We start from the raw sequence: 24,563 nt of genomic DNA, 5'->3' as shown, positions 1-24,563 counted from the left end.
CAGCGTGAGGGCAGCGGCCTCGGCGCGGCGGGTGCGCCTGCTCGGCGCGCGGGGCCCGCAGCGGCGCGCAGTGACGTGCGGCGGCCGCGGCGAGGCCGGCGGCGAGCGGGCGGGCGGGCGGGCGGCGGGGGGAGGGGAGCAGGCCGCGCGCGCTCGCGCCCCGCCGCCGCCCGGCCCGGCCCGGCCCGGAGGCCCCCAGCGCCGGTCCCGCGGCGAGGCGACGCCCGCACAGGTGAGCGGGGCCGGGGGACGACGGAAGCGGGGAGGCCCCGCCGCAGGCCGCGCCCGGGGCCCGGCAGCGGCGGCGCCGCAGCCGGGCCCGGCCGCCGCCGCCGCCCCTCAGCGGGCCGCCCGGCCTCGGCTGGTGCCGCGCAGGGCGGGCGGGGGCGGGCGGCGCCGGCGGGCCCCGCGGCCGAGGGGCCTCCGCGGGCGGCCAGAAAATGGCGGAAAACAAAATGTCGGCCGGGGAGGGAGGCGGGGAGGGAAGGAGGGCCGCGGCTGCCCGGGCCGGCGGGACGGGGCCTCCCCCGCCTCTCGGAGCCGCCGGGCGAGGGAGGGAGGAGCGGCGGGGCGGGGGCCCGCAGCGCTCCGGCGGGGCCCTGCGGCGGGCGGCCCCGCGGCCCCTTTGTCCCCGCGCCGCGCCCCACCCCGCGGCCGCCTCTCCCCGCCCTCCGCCGCGGCCGCCCCGCAGCGCGCAGCCCCGGCACGGCCCCGCGGGTGGCCGCCCCGCAGCGCGCAGCCCCGCGGCCGCTCCCGGTCTTTGTCCCTCGGCGGGGCTCCGAGCCCCGGCCCCGCGGGGGCTGCCCGCCGAACGCCGCCGCGGACCGGGGACGGCGCGGGGCTGCCGTTCCCTCCGCCTTGTGTTGGGAACCGGGCCCTCTCTGCGGTTCCTGCCGGAGCGGGGCGCGTCGCGTGGCGTTCCCATGGGTCGCTGGGCTAAAAAATTGGGGAAAACCGCAACCCATGAGTGAAATGTCTTCAAGGGAGGACAGTTCTCTGCTGTTCTTGTTGAACTCGAGTTGTAGGAGATAAAACAGCTGCTCCGAGTTCCTGCACTGCGTACGAGTTTGTAACGTTACGTTGGAACGCTTCTGTATCTGAGCGTGGTCCTTTCAGTTTAGTCAAAATGTCATATACAGCCTAAAGATGCCTGCATCTCCGGGCTAAGTATGCTGTTGTGGTTTGCTTTATTGTATGTAAACAATATCTACGTATTGCTTAGAAGAATTTCACTGTTTCGTATGAGTACCCAAGGGCTGACCACACAAATCTACTTCACAGGACAATGTCTCACCTGAGCATTTGGGCAGTAATTGTTTATTGAAACTGTGGAGGTACTTCTCATTTGCGGGACCCCTCTGTTCAGGACATACCAAGATGTATTAAATACATACTTTGTATGTGGATTTATTAAGTTACAACTGGTGTTTTGTAGAAATGTCTTGCACACTATAAAATTTCAGATTTATTTCAAATATGACAGCAGTGCCTGGAAGCCATCATATTGATGGGAGCATCATTGTGCCTCTGGGTACAGGGAAGCCACCCTTTTTTCCCTGGGAAGTGTAGAATTGCTGAGGCCTTCCTTTTTTTCCACACCTTAAAATACTTCCCTGTCAGTTTGGGGGTGCTTGCTGAAAGCTTTCTCAAAGAAAACTAAAATGTTAATGCATATTTTATGTTGTTATGGGAAGAGTAAACTCACAGTAAATCAATGTATATACACAGAGCAATGTTTCTAATGGCCTGGGCCTTTACCACTTTTTCAGTTGAGTGTTAGGAGTTAAGTGTGGTCGTCCCAAACTGCCAAGCATTATCTTTGATTTATAAAATACTGTTTACATGGTGTTCCTGCCTCTAGACAGAGAGGTCGTATATTCTCTTTTTCATTGTACAATTTATTGCCTGGTCTCAACTGAGTCCAGTCTGAAGAAGAGCTTGGTAGAAAGAACTGAAATATTTCCGCAGGTTGAAATCAACCTTCTCCCTAAGCTAGTTAGAAAGGTAACTGTAGCCTTCAAAAAAGCAAACCAATATCAAATCCATACACATTTTAACAATTTAGGCTCAAGACACTGCTCTAGGAGTCTCAGATTAGGTTTTCATTCTTTTTATTTTGGAATCTGATGGTAATATACTCCATTTTGTCGCAAGAAAACATGCTATAATTAATGAAAATGTTAGCAAAATATTCTAATGTGAAATTATGTTATTGGCTAATGCTAATAAAGCATTTTCACGGCGTTTTCTTTTAAATGCATAGATGAGAGGGGTCAAGAGCAATAACTTGAGGTCTTAATAGTTCAGTGGAAGAGGATTATGAGATTGTACAGACTTGTGGCTTTCCAGCGTATTTCTCAATGTCCCTTTTCAAAAGCTTTGTTTGGAACACATCTGTAATTGTGTGGGTGTATAACAGTGTACCACAGAAGAAAGCACAGTTAATCACTGCTACCTTTTTTCGCTGCTAATAAGAATGAAATTTGCATGTATATGTAGTGTGTGAGATTAAATCATCTGCACTGCTGAACTTTATGAGGAAAAATAACCAATTGCAGCGGAATTGCAGGCCTTCTCTGTCGTTAATTGTTCCAGCATGAGCAACAAAGGGGTTGGTTGCCTGCTGTCGTTGCGTTCTTCTTAAGATCCCAAATTAGATATAAAAAAAAAAAAAACAAAGCTCTGATTTAATAGTTGATGCTATTTTGTCGTTTGCCTGCACTGAGGGTTTATAAGAGTGCACTTAATAGTGGCTGGATGCCGCTTGCATCGACCAGAGCACACCTTCAGCATGTTTGTTGCTAGTGCGTCGTCATTCTTCTCTCTTGTTAGGGAAACACTCGCAGTACGTGCCCAAAAGGTGCCGTCTTTGGGAATTTTCATAGTCTTGTTAGTTACTGGGAAAATAGTCTTCTTGGCGATGGTTCCCTTTCCTAGCAGAAATTTTAATTGTAATTAAAACAGTAGTCTTACTTTGTACTGCATTTTCTACATAGCACAGTATATAGTATACTTATATTTGAGTATCTAATTATATCATCTGAAAATAAATTAAATAGCTTGTTAAAAAGGAAGAAAACCCTAGCATATTCTTCCTGTAGTCTGAGACTGATATAATTTAAGATAGTTTTTCATGGTAGCTTATGTTTAGAAAAGGATTATATAAGGATAAAGGCTGTGATCGGAAATCGTAGAGCACTGCATTAATTCTGAAATTGCAGTGTTAAATTAACCATTGGTTAGCTGGTGTTTGAGCGTTGCGTTAAGGTTCTGAAGTTGCTTTGTTATTACACTGGTGAACGAATTTGATCTTGAAGCTGAAATTTTAAAACGATGTGAAATCTGAGTGACATTTACAGGGAGAAAGTGTTGCAAGGGTGATGGTGACAAGAGGTGATGCAAGTTCTGTTTCTTTTGTATCCTCAGTTTAGTTGGAACCTCCTCGGGGTGGAACAGTGACTTGTGCCTGAAACTGCCATCGGTGCAGACTGCTTGCTGCTTCCTTCACTTGAGGATTTCAAGTTCCTTCCTTGACAATGAAGATGCAGTAAGCATGGATTGTTTGCAGTAAGCATGGATTGTTTTCCACACTTTTTTTTTCTCCAAGCTTTCTCTATCAAAAGCTTTAAAGGGTCAGTTTCCTATTAGAGGGATACTGCAGATAGCTGTGTAAGACAGGGTTTGTCCTGGCAGCAGAAGTGAGGTGGCACAGAAGGGACAGTGTTGGAAGATCAGACTTCCAGAATAACCCAACAGTTTTGAAATAAAACGTCAACCAGCATGGATAGTAGGCTGCTAGCACTGGGGTGGTGAGTGGAGGCGTCAGCACAGCCGTCCGTTAAGCACTGCCAGTTTTCTGGAAGTTTCAGGCAGTGGGGACGTTGAAATAAGTTGGTCTTTCTTACGCTTAGCTGCTGCCTGCTACCGTGGGTAACTGAGCTGTGCGTGCAAATCTGAGTGCCAGTGAAATTTTCTGCTAGGTCTTTTTGTCAGACTTTTTTTAATGATACAGAGGAGTTCATACAGAGCTCCTGAAAATCGCCTTCAGCACTTCAGAAATCCAGGGCACCGTGCAGTTCTTCAGAACTTATCTATGATTAAACAACAATGAAATTTACACATTGAACATTTGTTTTGAAATAGCTGATAGATACAAAGTTGTGCATGAATCTGAAAAATTGTTACAGTTCTGTGCTTTCCTCAATGCAGTGTACTCTATGCATCTAGGATTGCCAGCCATAATAGATAATGAGTTGAAAGGGTATGCACAGGTTATATATGGCAATATTTGCAGGAGAGTAGGTCAAAAAATATAAAACCATGAGAAGAAAGCAAAGTGAATTGTACGAAGTACTGCATGCTTTTTTCTTGAACTTGTGGATAAATGTTTTTCTGTGGCTGTCAGTGTGACACGTGAGTCCAGTAAAGCTGGTCAACGAAATAGTGCTGTGTTTAACACAAATTTGGATTTTTTTTTTGCAGGTATTTGTGAATGAGTTTAGCTGAATATGGATCCAGGTGGTGGAAGTCTTGGGCTGCAAGCGCAAGAATCCAAAATGCCTCACACTATGATTATGCAGGACTTTGGTAAACATTCTATCTATTAAACGTTAATGAATAAAATCAAGACTGCTTTTAGGGTTTTGCTTTATGTTTGTAAACTATTTCAAGATGTTAAGTTGACAAATAAAACAGCGGTATTTGCATGGCTTTTTGGAGAAATTTCAAATGATGAGATATATATATATAAGTGATGTATACTAAGGCTTTGTATACTTTGGTTGCTGATAGACTTTGGTTGCTGATCTTGAAATGGTCACCTATTCCACAAAATTGAAGTAACTTCAAAAAAAAAAAAAAAAAGTCATCTGTGGCCCAAAGCACTCAAGCTGAGACAGGAGATGTTACAGGGAGTTCAGTGGCTTTGTGGTGTGTGTGCCTCTGCTTGAGGTAACACTGACTGGCCGCTACATCTCCTGTGTGCCAGTACAGGTATTTACGTCTGAGCTTTTGTGCAGTTGCCTTGATCTCTGTCTCCAGTTTAGGAGATGTAAATAAGGTGGGAAATAATGTCTTTGTGTGGCAACAGATAACTTGATACGTAGGAAACAATTTACAAATTTAACTAAAGCTTCACATTCTATGTGTACTTAGAAGTCTTCACTCAAGAACATCAGTCCAGGGGCTGCACTGTTGTAACAAAACTTATCTGGAAATTATTTTTTTTAATTAGCTGTTTCTTATGATGACAATGGTAAATAACCAGAATAATTTTGAAGGTTTAGAGAAAGGACAGCAAGAAGTCTCCACTCTCTTCGTTTGTGGGTCTCCTTTTCTTGCACTGTGGCAGGAGAAGACCTCAAACACTGAGCTTGTCTTTGCTCTGACACGAATTCTTGTCTTTTAGAGCGTGCTGAAATAATTGCTTTTGCTGTACAATGTTGAATAATTTTAGTATTTTTTTTCATTGTGATAAGAACCATGTTCTTGGATGTTTTATCCATTAAGATTAAATCTGCTGTCACTCTGTGGTCCCTTTTTATGTATAGAAAAGTACGTTGCAAGTAGGACTGACCAGTCAAGTCTGTTAATGAAAAACTGGTTTCTGCTTTTAGCTATTCCTTGCAACGTGGCACAGTGTTGTAAATTGTACTATAAATATGGCATACAACAGTATTTTTATCAAGGCCCATCCAGTGTAAAGGATCAGAGTCCTTTTGTTGTAACAGCAGTTAATGGATTGTTACCACACTTCCAGTAACAACAAGACGTTTATGAGTGCTTAAATTGCTACCGTAATCAAATATTTTCTTACTGGAATAAAAAAAAAAAAAAGGAAATTGCAAACTGATCAACAGTTTTTAACATATCAGCATTGTAAAGCCTGAATTTGGCAAACTCTTCAAGATGCCTTAAAGAAGAGTTGGGTTTTGTTTTTCTTAAAGAATACAGACTACTTTGAATAGTCTTTTTCTGGTGAAATGTCAAATGCGGGTTGCTGACAAGTAGCAGCAGTTTTGCACATCTGTGTTTACCTTATCTATACAATTATTCCGTTCCTCAGATAAACTCTGCTAATGCAATAATCCTAACATTTCTCCTCATTGATAATTGTTTTGTAGTGGCTGGAATGGCCGGCACTGCTCATATTGATGGAGACCATATCGTTGTGTCAGTCCCCGAAGCTGTCCTGGTGTCTGATGTTGTTACTGATGATGGAATAACCCTGGATCATGGCTTAGCAGCTGAAGTTGTCCAAGGACCTGACATCATCACTGAAACTGATGTTGTAACAGAAGGTGTAATTGTTCCCGATTCTGTTTTGGAAACTGATGTTGCTATCGAAGAAGCTTTAGATACCAGCGATCATGTTTTGACTTCTGATCTAATAACAGAAACTGTTAGAGTTCCTGATCAGGTGTTTGTGGCTGATCTTGTTACGGGTCCTGATGGACACTTGGAGCACGTGGTGCAAGACTCTGTGTCAGGAGCCAACTCGCCTACAATGGTTTCGGAGGAAGTCCTTGTAACGAACTCAGATTCTGAGGCAGTCATTCAAGCAGCTGGTACTGTTCCTGGCTCCACGGTGACTATAAAAACGGAAGATGATGATGATGGCAAGAGCACATCTGAAGACTACTTAATGATATCTTGTAAGTTAAACAAAGGTAGATAATGAATAGGAGGTTATCTAAAGTAGAAGTGGTCTAGTGGGGAGAAATTACTATAACTGGACTCTTGATCCACTCTGTACTGGAACTCCCAAAACATATTTAATTTCATAGTTAATTCTTGTCTGGATTTGGGTTTGTGTAATGAAAAATCCATTATCACTGATACAGCAAGAAAAATAATGACTTTCATGCTGTTGAGTATGTATGCTGCTTCTGAAACCAGATAGTCCTGAAAATTAAGAAAAACAACATTTCCAAGTTAAATATTCCATATACTTCGAGTATGCAACTTTTTTTAAAATACAGAGTCATATTACTATATTATGGAGGTTCACGTAAAAATTACATATTGGGTTTAATCGGTAGAATACAGCAAAGGAAAAGGCCTTTTAAAGATACCATACTCATTTTTTTCTCTTATTTGTCAACAAAGTATTTTTGTTAGCTGAATTGAAAATTATAGTAGTCATGTTATCTTACGTTACGCTGTTGTGGACTGACCTTGACGTTAGGGGGTTGTGTGCATTAACTGATCAGCTTTCCAAAAACGCAAAGTGGCTGCCTGGTTCAGTTTCCACATAGCATTTAGACCCTGTACAAAGTTGGTGAGAAAGCAGTATGGTCATACGCTATTTGTTGAGCAAGAGCTACCGCAAGTATTAGCAAAATTATACCTTAGGTATATGATGTTTCTTGAGTGGTTAAACTATACTCCTAAGATAACGGTTTTTGTTGTTGTGCACACAAATTTGATGAAATGTATGATCGTTTATTTTAAATTTTTGACTTCTCCAAGTTAGCTACTGAAATGTGAGTAGGTCAAAACAGATTTTATTTAGTCAGAACCAATATGTCTTAAAAAAAAACAAAAGTGCCAAGTGTGTTGAAGTGTCAGTCTCTTCACAGTAAGCACCATTTATTAAAAAATTCAAGGTGTGACTGATCAGTGATTATAATGATTTCAGTATTTCATACATGGAATATAGCGCTCTTCATAGCACTTCCACACAACATATTTTTAGTATTTATTTTCCATTCAGTACAGGGTGGACAGCAATGATTTTTTTAATCATTCTATCATTACAATATTGTCATGTATCAGCCATGGAAGTTACAAAGTTCTTTGGAAAAAGAAGCAAAAAAAACTCAGTCTAAACCAAATTAGACATACAAGAGAAAAACCTGTGTGTTTGTAAATAAAGGAACGCCACTTTTACAGTCAGTTGTTTCACTGAAAACATTCCTCCTTTCTGACAGAGTACTTATGATGAGTTGTATTCTGTAACTGCGGTATTTCCAACTGCACCTTTGTAATTGTAAGTAAAGTCATCTTTGGAATTCCTTCTTAGATAGATGTGTGATTTGATGATTATGATCACTGTGCTTAGACCAGAGCGTGGTAGCCTTCAGTAACGGTTGCCTGTGGGCTCAGCTGCGCCCGGTCCATACCTAATGTTGGCAGGTGTTCTCAAGCCTGGTGATGACTTCTGCAACGTTTCAAAGCCAGTTTGAGACCCAGTTTTAAGCAAATCACATCAGTGCGTACTTATAACCATGATACATGTTTGAGTAAACACAGTTGGAAGCTACATTATTGGTCTGGAATTCTGTTCTAAAGTAACCGTTTTTAGGTATACATGAAGGCAGTCTCTTGCCTCTGTTAAGTTTTGAGGCTGTGTTGTGCTGGGTGGGCCAGCTTAACCCAACAAAGCGTGTGGACTGAAAAATCTTGGTTTTGATGCACACATAAGACGTGCCACAGGCTATGCATAATCCTCTTTTTTAAATCTCTGGAATACCCGTTGAAAAGGTACTTGTAAAAAGCAAATTAATACAAAATAAACACATATGGTATGCTCATGTACCCACCCGTCTCCTACTGAGATGTGAAAATTATAAACAGTGTATCCCATATAGCCCGAGAGGGGTTAGCACGCTTGTAGCTTAAAGCATACCCTTTTTTGTTTTTCAGGTTTGCGATATTCAGACCCACAGGGGATTGCCAGCTCCCGATCCGTGTGTTGGCCCTGCATGCACTATGTTGGTGACCTCATACCCACCAAAGAACAACACTGGAGCTGGCCTTTAGGGGTAAGGTACTGTTCCGCCACCGCCGCCTTTGTAGTGTATGACAATACAGTGTTACGTAGTTTGCTGAACATTTTAGTTTTAATACTCCTATATTGTAGCCTATGGGATATAGAGTAAGTATATCAGACATTAGAAAAATAAGAGAAATTGTAAAACCATGGGACTTATCTTGCCCTCGTGTTATCCCTGTGGGCTCCTATGGTGGGTGTGATATCACCAGCATAGTGCATGCTGAGGCATCACATGAATTGGGAGCTGGCAATCCACGGTGAATCTGGACATCACACACCTGAAAACAGCTAAGGTAAGTTTAACATTAGAAGTGTGCTGAGTTTTCCTTTAAACCTTGTCGTTCAGGAGGATTCAGCATATATTTATAAAGGTTCTCTGTTGTGTTTTTTCAGTTAATTTTAAATGACGAGATAATAATATATAGTGCTTCTGGTGGATGAGTCAGATGTGGAAGACACTTTTTTATTCTTCCCTTGACATAAAGTAAGCATTCCTGCTCCTGGGCACTATCACTGGGAAAAGGCATGAGATAATTTAACGTTGTTGAGTTAGCAGTGTGTAATTGAAATCATATTACTTAGACAATAGAATGTTTTCATGATCTTTTTTTTAAAAAAAATAAAGGCCTAATATTTTGGAACTTTTCAAAGATTACATGTCCTGCTGTGTTGTTTTATTGCTTATCTAAATGTGTTTTAAAAAGTAAATTGAAACTATCAAATTTACTTTGTATAAGGTGGCAATTTAAGCATTAGCAATTGCTGAGCCAATGGCTTTTGTAGCTGATATATTTCAAACAAACAGCAACATCTTACAGTAGGTGGTCTATATCAGTAACATTTTCTCAGTCTACTTAATATTTTTCAAATTTTGTTATATTTCACTTTGGTTTCCTAAAAGAAATGATTTCAGAGGCCCTTGATACACAGGCTTCCTGATCTGGTTCCATAACTTTATCTTGAATTGTAGAGACTGAAGATCTTTGAAAACGCACACGATGGTTGATGGTGTGGGAGTAACCACTAATTTTAAAAATACTGCTGTGAGTTTGCAGTAGCTTTACTGGGTTTTTACTGTTTTGTTGTTGTTGTTGTTTTGTTTTTAAAAGGCATTACAAATTTGAGGGCTTTACTTGAAATGGTAAAATACAGCATTTGAGCGTACATACTATATTCATGTATTTTACTTTAAATTTTAGGCTGAAAATATTTATTCTTGTTTAAAAACTGAAAAATTCCTCTTTTTTTCTCTATGTAATCTTTATTGAATTGGTATTGATGTCCTGGTAAGGCAACTAATCTAAAATTCTGTGTTTATTCTTATACTATTTCACCAGATAACACAGTGGTGTCCAGTCACTGTCATACAACATTAGTTAAATTGTTGGGAAATTTGTCTGTGAAGGAAACATTATCACATATAAGTGATTGCTCCACTGTTCAGTAGGAAGTTGCTGTACTGCTTCCAGTACTGAAATACTTATTTTCTGTGTTAAATTGATAATATGTTTATAAAATTTTGCAGTTTAGAAAAAGTTGATGTTGCTTGAGTTACAGATTTGAAAATAACTCTGGTACCACCTGCCAATTCTGCAGTTAGAGTAACAGCATACAGTTAGTGATTTCTTCCACCCAGCCTTTCACTTTTCTTTCTGTGTTTTGGCAGCATATCTAGTCATACAGCTACACACATATATATATAATCGCTCCTGCCATGTGTTATTAGTTATCTTTGATGCTTTAAAGACTCGTGTATGCAGTGGGACCATCCATTGTGCTAAAATTAAACGTGTGTATCATATTGAAGAATTTGGATAAGTTGTGGCTTGCTTGCTTGTGGTGTTGGTACTCTTATATTGCTCTGCAAGGTAATTTGAAAGTAATGTACTGCGTGTCAGATTTGAACAGATCAAGGTATTGATGTTGCTGGCATTAATTTTAATAGAGATATGGTTTTTAATTAAAACCATTCTAAAAACTTTTTTCTAGAGGAAATTTTTATCTATTTCCCCTGATCCGAGTTTGATTCTTTTTGGCTATTCAGTTAAACTGTTGCTCACAAAGAGAAACAGATCAACCATAGGACTTTTTTGCATTCCCTTCAATTTTTTTCGAAACGTGTGATTTAATTTTTGGAGGTTCTAAAATTAAATATTACTTACTTCATATCTAGTTCTGTTCTCAGTAACTTCTGTTCTCTTCTGATGCAGTCCAAGATTTCTGAAATAAGGTTCCTCAGTGTGTAGGTGAAAAATGGTGGATATCTGCTGGGATAGGTGTATCTCTGGAATCCTGTCTGTGTGTGGGAAGAGCTTAGTTTGGGATTGCTGTGGTGGATTCCAGCCCTGCTGCAGGAAAGGCATCTGCTCTTTTTCTAGCAGGTTCTGAACGGCCTCACGTGAATGCCTGGAGTTTTAAGAAAAGCTTAAACTTGTACCTCGGTGTGCCAGGCTGTAGTCTGAGGTAGTTAAAAGCAGCTCTTCAAGAGCAGTCGTTGCTGCACGGGGAGCAGGAAACTTAGAGGGGGATTGGGAACCACCGCAGCCATCCCAGGGTAAGCCACCCCTCCCTCAGTAACCTCAGCGGCCCCGTTGAGCAGGCTCAGGCCTTACTCATGAAACACTGCTGTCACTTAAATATTAATACAAGATTGGTTTTTAACCTTGTGTGCACATACTTTGGTGTTACATATGCAATAAATTGCAGTCCATGAACTGTGTTCAGTTCAGGTTTTATTTACATTCTGTGGGATTCTTCCGTTTAGAGAGTGCGTTCCCTGTGTGTTACTGAGGCTTGGCTTGGCCATCTGCAGAGAAGCCACTGTTAGCCACTGAGAGGAGCGTTGTCAGTACCTGCGTCAGAAAGGTGCTTGGTTCAGCGGCCTCTGTGTTAGCAATTCGGGATATATATCTGTATAAACAGATACCTGTGTGCGTACCTTTTTTACCAAAATAGTTTTCCTTGTAAACTTCTAATGGTTTGAATGTATTTTTGTTGAAAAAATGAGTATTTTGAAAATGTAGACCAAATAAATGCATCAGAGTAAGACGGATACATAAGGAACAAGAAGCCTATTTCAGATTGTATTATTTGGATTTATTTTCACCTCATCTTTTAATTGGCTATATATTACACAGTAGTCTTTGTAAATTTTTATGTTTTCAGGTGCTAACATGAATAAAATCGTTAGGGTGAAGTTTAGGGTGAAGTTAGGGTGAAATTTCGTTTAGGGTGAAGAGGTAGTCAAATTTTTGATGCACACTTCTGTCACTGGAAATGTAGGCAGGAGTCATCACTCGTGATAAGAGTATCTACTACTAAGTGTTGGTCACCAGTATTTTAGAGTAGGGAAGAAGCTTCTTGGAACTCTTAGACTGTAACAGGCAATTCTGGGCTTGTTTTTAACATTTTTGGATATGTATGTTTAATTTTACTATCTCATACATTTTTGCTTTCTGAGTGTGATAGTTTCAGAAAAAACACTGTGACAACAAACTCTCTAGTGTTCTTAACTCTGTAATTCATTAAATGTTTACAGAGTTGCAACAAAAAAATGAGTACTGAAATTTTGGAATCTCTTTCACGTACCTTAAGATGAACTATTTTGTGAAGTCCATATATGGCAAAAAAACTTTATTATGCATGGAGATAGTAGTGGAGAAAATGATGCTACTGATTACTGTGACTTTTAAAAAATGTATTTGAGCCTCATTGTTATTCTCTTATCTTTACAGTGGATGATGTTGGAGAAAAATTGGATCATATAGGAAGCGCTCCCTTGAAAATCAGTACCGAGGTGGCAAATGATGAAGTTGCTAAAGATGATGGGTTTGGTTCAGAAGTCATCAAAGTGTACATATTTAAAGCTGAAGCTGAAGATGATGTCGAAATAGGTACCTTTTGAATTCTGTATTTTTCCAGTAGTAAAAAAGTGTTTTGTGGTCTTCCTGTTTGTTAATTTCATGTAATACACTGATCACAATGGTCTACAGAGTGTTGACATTTGTGGAGATTGCTCATATACTATTAATGCTGCAGGTGTTATTTTCAGGTTCAGGTCAACAAAGTAACTACATATTTTGCTGTCCCATTTTGAATGGATAGTATCTGTTGAAGGCCAGTGTTTTTTTCTGTAAGGTTCCCGCAATTTTAGTATTTGGTCCTTCATTTCTTTAAAGTATAAGAAAGGTTGTGAAGACTGTGTGCTTCTGAAGGCTATGGGGAAAGGATCTAGCATACAGAAGTAGCATGTTAACATCCCTTACCTGTTGTAACATCTGTTTCATCTGCCATTTCCTACATGGTTGTCAGGGCCTGGTCTTAAAGTATGGTTCCTTCCTCTGGGGATAGGTTGCCAGTCTTGAGGAACAGACTGCTAATGCAGCAGCAGGAAGAACCAAAATTTCTTATGGCTGAAAGCTAATTTACAGCAGGGACATTCTTGTGTGGCACTCTCACTGCTTCCGATTACCATTCTTAACGACAGACATGGACGCAAAAACATTTAATTGGAGTTTTATAAAATAGTTTTATTGTAAATAAAAAAAAAAACCTTCAATCTGAAATTAATCTTGAAAGTGGTTTTGTTTCCATTCACTTAATGTGTTTAACTTTTTTTGTTAAAGGTGGAACAGAAATTGTCACAGAGAGTGATTTTCACAATGGACATTCAGTAGCTGGAGTAATTGAACAAGGCGGTGTTGGTAGAATGCAGCGAGAAAAAATGGTTTACATGGCTGTTAAGGACTCTTCTCAGGAAGATGAAGATATTAGTAAGCATAATAAGAAACATTTTTGTTTCTCATGCTGTTTTGTACAACAATATAAGCATCATTCTCAAGGACTTTTTTAATTTTTCTGAAGGATTCTTCAGCCTGAAGTAGTAGAAAACTAAGCTCATCTTCCCTAAAAATAAAGAGCAGGCTATAATTATTTTAAAGTGATGTGGATAAAATGCACTTTGTGCATACTGTATGCAATCATTTCATTATTTATATTAAATTTAACATGTCCGTGGATGAAGTTAATGAGGTTAGTCAAATTTCTCATTTTTCTGTTTTCCTATTGTGCATTACCTTGTTTAATCAGCTTTCTGGCAAAGTGGCAAATAAATGTCATCAGTTACAAGTTTATAATTTTCTAATTTTGAATTTATATTGGTATTTATTTTGTATTTATTTTTATTGATACGTGTTTTCTCTCTTTAAGGAATGTCTGAATAAACAATGATCCCCTAAGAGAAGGGGTGGTTCTAAATGCCAAAGGAAGAAAAAGTAATTTATAATGGGTATCAATCAGAGTGAGAGCAAATTAAATGAAAGACAATCAAGGATGAGCAGAGTGAAATTTAAGATATATTATTCTCCTTTAATCCAGGCTGTGCTGAAATAGCAGATGAAGTTTATATGGAAGTTATTGTAGGTGAGGAAGAAGCTACATCACTTCCAGACACACAGCTTGAAGACTCTGGTGTGAATAAAACTTTTGTCCCTGTTGCTTGGGCTGCTGCTTACGGTAGGAGTCAGTATACTTATTTTCTGAAAATCCCTTGCATTATTTTTTTCCCCAATCTAGCTTCCAGAATCTCTGTGCAATTGTCATAATCTTTCACCTTTCCTTAGGGGTTTGGAAACAGCTCCTTCTGATCTATTAGCAGTGTCAGTTAGTGGAGTTGATATAATGCTGTGAAAAATTATTTTCCACATAATTTGCAACCTTTTACGCATAAGGTCCTTGGCTTTTTGCAGTTCAGATACAAAGAAAATGATCCCATTTTTACAGTGGTGTTTTTTTGGTGTTTTTTTTTAATTATTTTTTATTTTATTTTCTCAATGCTGGCTTGTCAAACAGTTGTCAGATTACTTAAGTAGTTGGTTGTCTTGAATATAATGAATGGGTTGCTATACGTTGAGTCTTACGAAGTAGAAAGGAAAGCCGTTTGGAGGATTTTGGTACTCGTGTTCTAATTACCATCTCAGATGTACAGAATTTGTGGGCTTTTGCTGGCTGAAGTCAGCTGTTGAAGATCTTAAAAAGCAAGAATAGGTTTAAGTATTTTACATTAGCTAGGAGGGAGGGAGAATAACTTCAAAAGTAGTAGGAAGAGATGTGTGAAGCTGTTCCTGATGACTTCATTTTATACAGCATGTTTTAAACCTGTTATTCCTTTAAATTATGAAAGAAAAAATAAAATTTGTTTTCTGCAACAATGTTTTAAATTGTAGAAGTATCTTATCAGGACATGACAAATTCTGAACATTCTCTGATTTCATACTTATTTTTTCCAGGATTTTGGCATATTAAACGTATATTAAGATGGTATCAGATCAGGATCACTAGTTGGGCTGATGAAGTGGTTTTGAACCACAAAGCCTTGTCACTTAGCAGTAAACACTTTCAATCCAAAATGAGGAACATACTCTTAAAGTGTTACTTCTCCATCTGGTAGAACTTCGTAGTGTCTCATATAGATGAGTGCTGAATGGCTGATAAGGCAGAAGTCTTACTATCTGCCTAGTTCTACTCTGGAAAGATAAAGTACTTTCATCTCAAAAACAAATTGTGGATTTTGGGTATCCTCATTTCTGGATTGGTATCCAAGGTTATTTATAAGGTTGAAAGTTTTCAGAACGAGCTTATTAACAGTGAGAAGCAGAAAAGACAGCATGGTAAGCATGCAAACACAATTTCCGTGGATATTGACTACTGACAAAGATGTGATTTTTATTTCTTGGTGCGCATAATTATGAAATATTGAACTGATGTGAACTGCACATCTCACTTTGGACAGATAGAGCTGTTACTTTTTAGTTAAGTTGGTTTTCTCTCATTCTCAGATTTTCAAAGCCGTCATCTTTAAAAAGAACTTTAATTTGTAATGACTAAAATACCATTTTCTGCAGGAGATGAAAGACGACTACCCAGAAGATATGAAGATGGTCAAGCGGCAGGTAAGAACGTGCAAATGTGCTGTGTAGAACTCTAAAACTTAGGCTTTTAAAAATATGTATGTTTGTGTCATAGTTCTCCTGATCAGTGAGTGCAAAAATTGTCCGTGAAGTATATGTTGAAGGAGTAGTCCTTCTCTAGTATTTAGAAACGAAAACAATTTTAGATGTGTTGTTGGCCTTCAGAGTGGGTGGGGAAGATGGGAGGATCTGCAACTTGGGTTTTATATACAGTTTTGTAGTCAGAACAGAGAATGCGGTTGGTGAGAAGTAAGTTCAAGTTAGATAAAAGGAAACAACCAGCATAACTTGTAAGAATTAATGTCTTGAGAAGTATGAGGTATCAAGGAATATATCTGAGAATGAATCAATGTTTAAAGAAATATGTTCTTTTGCCAACAACAAAGGTAGTGCTTTATACTGGCACTCTATTTTTTGTATATGTTCATTGTAGAGGAATGGGTGATACTTGTTTTTAAAAGTAGTAGATATGTTGCTGTGCAATTCCAGTCATCAGTCCCAAAGAAAAAAGTTGTTTAAGGTTTTTTATGGTGTTTAATTTTTGTTTCTAGGGAATAACTTGGATACACGATTAGAAAACAAAAACGGTAATGCAACACAATACCTGCAGATTTGTGATAGCATTAGCACTAATAGAGTGCTAAAACAAAAAAACAAGAAAAGGAGGAGAGGAGAGGCCAGGCAATGGCAAACAGGTAAACACTGTATGGTTATGTGTATTCTCATGGAGTGGTACTTACTCCGTTACTATTCCTTTTTATTTTTATTTTTCCCCAAACTGGTGCAGAATTAAAAAATATAAAAGGTGATTTGCAGATTTCCTGTGTCCTTCCCCCCTCCAATTCTGTGCATAGAAAATGTGGAATTTCTGCTATTGAAGTCAGTATGCTTTGGGCTGATGTAATTCAGTTGAACTTTGCAAGCTATTAAAAAGTAATCGTGGATATACTCACTGTACATCTGATACCACTTACCTATTTGAGCAGTTTCTAAAACAAAATATATAAACAGTAGGTGCTGTGGATTGGTTGTTTTTAAACTACTGAACTCTGTCTGCTGCAAGCGTAAGTGCATGAATCTGAACAGCAGTTGGCTGATTTTAAACTTCTTAATCCATGAATTTGTTTCCTTCATAACTTGTTTTTGTTTGTTTAAAAACAGCTGTTATAATAGGTCCTGATGGACAGCCCTTAACAGTTTACCCTTGTCATATATGTGGGAAAAAATTTAAATCCAGAGGATTCTTGAAAAGGCATATGAAGAATCATCCAGATCATATGATTAAGAAGAAATACCAGTGTACAGACTGTGACTTTACAACTAACAAAAAAGTAAGTTTCCACAATCATCTGGAAAGCCATAAACTTATAAATAAAGTTGATAAAACCCATGAGTTTACAGAATATACGAGAAGATACAGAGAAGCAAGCCCATTGAGTTCTAATAAGCTAATACTGAGGGACAAGGAGCCTAAACTGCACAAGTGCAAATATTGTGACTATGAATCTGCAGAGCAGGGACTACTCAATAGACATCTACTTGCAGTTCACAGTAAGAACTTCCCTCATGTTTGTGTGGAGTGTGGGAAAGGATTCCGTCATCCATCAGAGCTGAAAAAGCACATGAGGACCCACACTGGGGAAAAGCCATACCAGTGTCAGCACTGTGTCTTCAGATGTGCTGATCAGTCCAATCTGAAAACTCACATCAAAACCAAACACGGGACTGATTTGCCATTTAAGTGTGAGCACTGTCCCCAGGCTTTTACAGATGAAAAAGAACTGCAGCAGCACACAGAATTATTTCAAGGGCATAAGACTCATCAGTGTCCACATTGTGACCATAAGAGCACCAATTCAAGTGACCTGAAGCGACACATTATTTCAGTTCATACAAAGGATTTTCCCCACAAATGTGAGGTATGTGAAAAAGGCTTTCATCGTCCATCTGAGCTCAAAAAGCATAGTGAAACCCATAAAGGTAAAAAGATACATCAGTGTAGACACTGTGACTTTAAAACATCAGATCCTTTTGTACTGAGTGGGCATATCCTCTCAGTTCACACCAAGGACCTGCCTTTTAAATGCAAAAGATGTAAAAGAGGATTTAGGCTGCAAAATGAACTTAAGAAGCACATGAAGACCCACAGTGGAAGAAAAGTTTATCAGTGCCAGTATTGTGAATATAGCACTACGGATGCATCAGGCTTTAAACGGCATGTAATATCAATACACACAAAAGACTATCCACATAGGTGTGAGTATTGCAAAAAGGGGTTCCGTAGACCATCAGAAAAAAATCAGCATATAATGAGGCACCACAAAGAGGCCATAATGTAATATATGATGTCAAGAAGGAAGCAATTTAGAAACTGTGATATGCTAATTGGGGAAAAAAAAAATCTCATGAACTGTTTCTCCTGGTTTCAAAGCTTGATATTAAATCATAACTTTACATTCTTTGTATTAAAAGTCTTAAAAGTATTAGGGTTGACAGGGGATCTCATAGCCCTATGATTGTTGCTTATCAGAACCTGAAGAGCACTATGGAATGCAGAAAGATGGATGAATGTCTTAAATTTGCAGAAAGATGGATGAATGTCTTCAAATTAATAGTATTACACATTGTTAAGCTATAGAAGACAAAAAGATGATTGTGTTATCCATTTTGTCAGTAAGAGCATTTGTCTCCAATATGAAAACAGTTCAGATATATGGTGGGGTTATTTACAAATTGTTTGCTGAGGCAACTGAGTCTAGCTTCTTGTGCAGTTTTGAAAGAAGAGTATTAGTCAGTCACTTGATCATAACGTTTTTAAATTGTGCCTGGAAATTATATTCTAGAAATGGTGAGATTTAGGAGTTGTCCCTCTTTTTTTTTTCCTAAAAAAAAAAAAAAGACACATTTCATTGGGAAACTTTTTCGTTTCCTTTATTAGTTAGGTCCAACACGTAATTTGTTAAAGGTTTTCAAAGCTGCTAACCTATTTTATTGCAGGATATGATGTTTAAAATATAGCATTATGTTATGATCTCAGAGGTGGTGTTCTGGTGCTAGGGTTAAAGATGTGTATGTATATAATTTCCCTTTTTTATCTGAAACTACAGTTGAATGTTGTTCAGTATGGCACATAACAAAATTAACTTTGACTTTTTTTTTAAGGATAAAATGGATGCAGCTGATAGTGTTGTGACTCAACACTAATTTTTTCTCAATACCTTCAGATCTCAAAATAATAAAGAGAAAATTGAAAAAATTATAGTTTACTTTTTTTTTAATTAAAATTCAGAGTACTTAGAAGTTGTGTAGGGCAGTGTTCTTAACAGGTATGACTATTACTGTCCTACCTCCTAATATGAAATTTTCAGTATAAACATAAAATTGCACCTTTTAATCAATTCTTAAAAAAAAATCTATACTGTGCTATAAACATGCATTTTCAATCTGTAAGAAAGTATATATGCAGTATTTAACCAGAGAAATATGCTGCCACTAGAGTTTGGAGGTGGATCTTCAGTTTACAGTGTATACATTTAAAATATGCATCCCTTTAAACAATGCTTTGTGTTAGCATGCTGCAAATCAAATGGCGCTTAATATAACAAGCTGGTCTAGGGCTATTTAATGAAAAACCTGTTCATAAATGTTACGCATATAATGTGTATTTTTTACTCTTTTTAGTTGCTTCATGTTTGCACACAGCTGTTCACATGATAAATTGTAACTTCATGCTATATTGTGGCTTTGTGTTTCAGATAATGTTCATATTTTGTTTTTGCACCAGATGAGAATCAGTTCCTTGAGAAAATTTTTTTTTTATATTTCTAAACTTCAGAAAGTTAAATTTGGGAAATCTCTTAGAAAAATATGTGTTTTATGTGGCTGTAAAAAATGATGTACACGCTGTAAAATAAGATTGTCACTGTTATGTGGGATTATTATTTCTAAATGTGTTACTCATCGTAACGGGCATACAATAAAACGCATCTCTTGCACTCCAAATTTTTTGGAGTTTACTTTTCATTCATGGTGATTTAGGAAAGTCTCATTCTGTGGAAATTTGCCTAACATTTTAATTACATTATTATTCCCTAATTTAAAATGCAGTAACATCTCAAGTTAAGGGCTTACTTGAGGTATGTTTATCAGACTACTGAGGGGGGAATATTGGGGTTTTAACTGACCCTTTAAAGTTACAGGTGTAATGTAATTTAAGTTTATTTCTAAAATAATTATCAAATGTGATACTGACATGCCTTTGAAATTCTTTCTTTTAAGTGAAGAGAACGTTAGATTTCTTGTATTTTGGGAAAAGACAGGTAGGTATTGCCTTAACTGTGTAATAAGAACAGTCAGCAAAATGCTAAAAATAGTGTCTTAATTTTCTTCATTTTAGAATACTTGAAGTATGACATCAGTAATTTAAAACTTTAAGAAAAGAGTGCAGTGTTAAATGAACTCTTACTCAAGGATTTCCAACGGGCTTTTAACCAGTGAAGTCTTAGGTTTGTAATAACAAGTAGAAATTATGCAGACATTGTGAATTTATTAATCTGGTTTGTTTATAATACTTTCTTTTGTATGTCCAGCATTCAGAGGAGGAGGAGGAGGCAGTAGCGTTCAAAAAGTCTTAGAAATTGACCTTGTGTTTTGTTGATAATTTTAATGTTTTATTCCTGAAAATTATATTGAATGCGTAGACGGAAGGAGATTCTTCATAGCAGACTGAAGATGATCGTTCTGACTCTGTGACCAAGCACAGATCCGTGCTGGCTCATTTTTCCAGCTTAAGGATGGAGAGAATAACCAGGTACTTAAGTATTTCTAACATCATCTTTAGCAAACCTTGTAAAAGCGCTCAGTCCTCATTGCTTAAGGACCCATCACAGTTCATGTGGTACAGAACAGCCCATGGGGGCTACATACAAAAGAAATTGAGCTTCTGGAAAGCCAGCATTTTAGATGGTGATAGAAATGTAGACATAATGCCTGTGAGCATTACATTCAAATCATATTTTGATAGCTCTTACTATTCGTGCTTGGTATTCAGTAGTGAACTGTATTAACATTCATTTGCAGCGTATGTTTGAGGATAACAGTAGTGTTTCTTCCAACATACCTTCCTGGAACATGAAAATCTGTGAGGAATATGTTTTTCAAGATGGAAGGGAGGAAATAGTGGTTGGAAAAGCTACAGCTTTAGTTGGTTATTATCAGCTAAAGTACAAATATGGGGAAGTAAGGAGGACTTGAAGAAAGGTGCAGGCTAGTACCATCTCCTGTGTATGAGCCCTGCTCTTTGTGACAGCTAGATGGAGAAGCTGAGTTAAGTTTAACATGATGGTTATAGGCAGCCTTTTCCAATATGAAGTCTCAAGACAAGTCGCCACTTTCATTTGGTTGGCCTATTGCTTTAGAATTTTGAATATTTTTTCTTTATATTAATTGTTTGTTTCTTCTCTTGGCAGTGGAACAGTGAAATGGACAGTGAAACCTAACTGGGAAGAAACATTGTGGGGACAAGGTCTGTTGAAGAGAGAAAAATAACTCACACAGCATTAAGGTTAATGTATTGCTATCCATATGTTGTTGGACTTTAAACAGTGTCAAAAAATAATTGTCAGACTTTTTGCTTGAGCAGTGGTTTTAGAATTCAGTAGCTAATGTCACTAGGAGAGTGTATGCTTCTGCTTGGCCCTTTGCTGGTTCTGTCCAGTGCTGGTTAGGTAGATGTTGATGACTGAGCCTGGACTTGGGTATTTTTCTGTAGTTTGAAATCCCCATCAATGCTTCTGCTTCTTCTAGAACTGTTGTCTTCGTAGCTGCAGATGTTGAAGCTTCTTGTAATTGTCTTTCCAAGTTAGATGGGGAATAGGCAAAGAAGGGGTGTTGGAGTTATTAGGAGGGCTTTGGTAGTTTAAAAAAAGAAAAAGTTGTGGTGGATGGAAAGAAGAAGGAATCACCAAAACCAAGCGTATGCAGTGTGTTGCTGATGTGATGTTGGGGCTGTGGAGGAAGAGATTTAGAAGCTGGGTTTAGGGAAAATAAAGGAATGCAGAAGCTGGATAAGGAGAAACCTGAGAGGAAGTGGTAGTATATACAGTGCTCCTATTTCGTGCATGTTGTTTGAGTAATGTAGGGTATTTTTATATATTATTTGTGTAGGTATTCTCCCAACAGAAGGTAGGACTCAGGTAGAGCCTCCCCTACTGCCCACTTCCTTACACCCATGTTTCCTCATTATTAAATAATACTTCCCCAGTATTATTTCTGTATTAGAACTAGTGGTTGATTGGTCTCCTCAGCATAAGCTTTTACCTAAAATGTAAGAAGAAAAATCCACCTGAATCCTCAGCAGCTTGAGGCAGTTCCTAAATTCTTCTTGGTGTGCTTTCCCAGTAAATATTTAAGAGAACTTGTGATGGCTGTGTTACTTTTACCGTGGAGGTGTCATGATTTTAAAAATGCATTGTGTCAAATCACAGTAAAATTCTTCTATCTCAGTACCTCTGCAGATCCCTGCTCTGCGTAGTCTGTAACTCTGCCCTGACTGGCTCCCTCCCCTGAGCTGGCAGCAAACCGCCTTCCGTTTACCCAGACCGATACAACCTTAGGATGGGACGCAGTGCAGACAGGCCCTGCCTATTCATTTTCAAAGCAGATGAGTTTCTAAGTGGTGGCAGGAAGTGAGTGAAGGAGAGACACTGCCACCTGTAAGCTTTGTAAGTCTTGTGACTAAATGTTTCATTCAACGGTAGAGTTGGTGGTATCATACTCTTACTTCTCCTGCAAACCCTGAATGAAGTCTCCCATCGCTGCTGTCAGGTTGCACAGTCTCTGCTCTTTTAGAGGTAGTCTTCAGCAGACATGATCATCTTCGTGCATACATCCTTTCCTTATTGAAGTTCACCTATGTCTTGCCTTTTGCCATGTTTTCAGTAAGGGCTGTGAGCTGTTTTGAAAAGAGGAAAGGTTTGTGCTTTTCAAATTGTTGCAAATCTCCTGTGCAGGGACACTAACAAATAGGAGGAAGTACCTTTCCAAGCATTTGTGGTAGGATGCCACCCAAAAGACGATGAGTAGGAAAGGTGACCTGTGCTGTAAAGCTGTTTGCCGCCTGGGAGCACAACACCGAGGTAGTTCAGCTGTTCTCGACTGTGTATGGATTTCTCCTGTGCTTGCTTCCTGCGGTGATGTGCGTGATGTACAAACACGTCATGTTCGCTTGAGCAAGCAGCAGGTTTCAGTACATGTGGAAGGGTTGCTCTGAGTGTCAGAGTTGTTTACTGCATTTCTTTGAACGACAGACAAAGAACTAAAAGGCGGAAACAGTTGAAATTAATTCATGTCTGATTCATCATCTGTATTGTTTTTCTTCAGGTTTCAAATAACCACAATTAAAGGTAATGAAATTGAGAGAGCGAGAATATGGAAGAACACCAGCAGCGTAGTCTCAAGGTAAAGGTCAAGGTAAAGGTATGTTACCTTGATGTAGTATTCAAAGCCTATGTTGACTTTTCAGGCAGAATGCTAGAGGTGTCATTAACTTTTAAACCAGGCCTGTGTTTGGCTTTTGTTTCACAGCTGAGGCAGAAGAAACCATTCCGCATTACATAGTTGGGTGGAAAAAACAGTAACAGAAACCAGAAGACAGCTTTTTTTCTCCTACCTTTCAATGTAAGAACAAGAAATTGTATGCTGTCACATCACTTCAGGCAGTGAGGGTTAATGCTGTTGATAATTTAACGGGGCAGTACGTTCGTTGCTGTAAATACATGAAGTAAATGCTGTCTTTGATTTTTCTAATTTGCTTCTGTAAAAATGTAGAAATAACAGTGGATATACCTGAAATTGAGGTGAAAAATTTTCTGAAGTATACTGTTTGTAGTTTGAGCATTAACTAGAATGTACAGAGACGAGTGAGAAAAGCGCGTTGCTGTAAACTCCAGAAGAAATGTTAGGTCAGTTAGTTTCTGTTCAATGGAAGAGAGGCAGCGGATTAGACTTCAGCAAATACCTTGTATTTTTATAATAATAAAAATTTTGCTTTTTATGTAAGTCTGGTTTTAAAACAAAACCAGCTCCAAATGGCCACTATGCTTTATCTTCTAGTCTAGCTCAGCTTTTCGACACGTATCTATTGCTTCGTGTTTTCTGGGAGTTGTTACAGCAATCAGTGCTGTAGCACGTGCTGTATAGGGAGGTTTTAAAATAGTCTCATAAGCCTTAGGGCAGCTGATCCTTGCTACACAATACAATATTGACATCTGACTTTCCTGGTTAGTGAACTAGGCTTTTTTTTAAAATAGGCTGTTAGCCACTAGCGTAGGGAACAATTAGGGTGTTTTCAGATTTGTCTTAATGCCAGTTGTATATGGGAGACAGTTCACTTGCTAATCATGGCATTTGTCATCAAATTGCGATGCCCAACCAGCTCTGACTGTATTCAGAGCCTGTACTTTTTCCTGTCTTTTAAGGGCGTTTATTACTTTGCTTATGCTATTACACAGTCTGAAGTCATACGGAGCTAAAGAAACGGTTTAATATTATTTGCTAGAAAGATTAGTAAATACACTGAGAAGAGTGTAAAGTACGTCCATTAATAACTGATGGTTCTGCTGTTCACAGCTTCTTTCTTTGGAACTGTTTGTATAATGCTTCCAGCCAGTCAAGCCCAGCTGCAATCATGGCAAAGACCACAGTAAGTAAGAAAGTTGATTTGTCTCTTTTTATTGGGATAACTGCACCCATCACTATGATAGCATTAAAAAAATGTTTTTTTCTTTTGGTGGTTTGGGTCACCAAAGGTGGTATGTTGT

The 24,563-nt window shown here is 38.9% G+C and overlaps 1 protein-coding gene across 28 annotated transcripts in view; it reads left to right on the top strand.

The window, feature by feature from the left end:
• Positions 1–24,563, top strand: part of ZNF711 (zinc finger protein 711) — a 41,651-nt gene that overhangs the window by 5,726 nt on the left and 11,362 nt on the right. For 2 of the 28 annotated variants that reach the window (XM_083797631.1, XM_083797626.1), the window contains exons 1-13: positions 80–232; positions 3,427–3,567; positions 4,483–4,587; positions 6,123–6,653; positions 12,511–12,669; positions 13,402–13,548; positions 14,153–14,290; positions 15,679–15,726; positions 16,296–16,439; positions 16,906–20,554; positions 21,213–21,268; positions 23,125–23,202; positions 24,373–24,445. In XM_083797631.1, the coding sequence (XP_083653757.1) occupies positions 4,509–4,587; positions 6,123–6,653; positions 12,511–12,669; positions 13,402–13,548; positions 14,153–14,290; positions 15,679–15,726; positions 16,296–16,439; positions 16,906–18,083 (2,424 nt within the window). In that variant the 5' untranslated portion in view covers positions 80–232; positions 3,427–3,567; positions 4,483–4,508 and the 3' untranslated portion in view covers positions 18,084–20,554; positions 21,213–21,268; positions 23,125–23,202; positions 24,373–24,445. Of the gene's footprint in view, positions 1–79; positions 233–3,426; positions 3,568–4,482; positions 4,588–6,122; positions 6,654–12,510; positions 12,670–13,401; positions 13,549–14,152; positions 14,291–15,678; positions 15,727–16,295; positions 16,440–16,905; positions 20,555–21,212; positions 24,446–24,563 lie in introns of those variants that run through there. The other 26 variants (XM_083797630.1, XM_083797639.1, XM_083797629.1 and 23 more) reach the window with 24 other exon arrangements.

The sequence above is a fragment of the Anser anser genome, assembly GCF_964211835.1.
Source record: "Anser anser genome assembly, chromosome: 13".
Lineage (NCBI taxonomy): Eukaryota > Metazoa > Chordata > Aves > Anseriformes > Anatidae > Anser > Anser anser.
The sequence above is the reverse complement of the archived record's forward strand: the minus strand, read 5'-3'. Positions and strand labels throughout refer to the sequence as shown.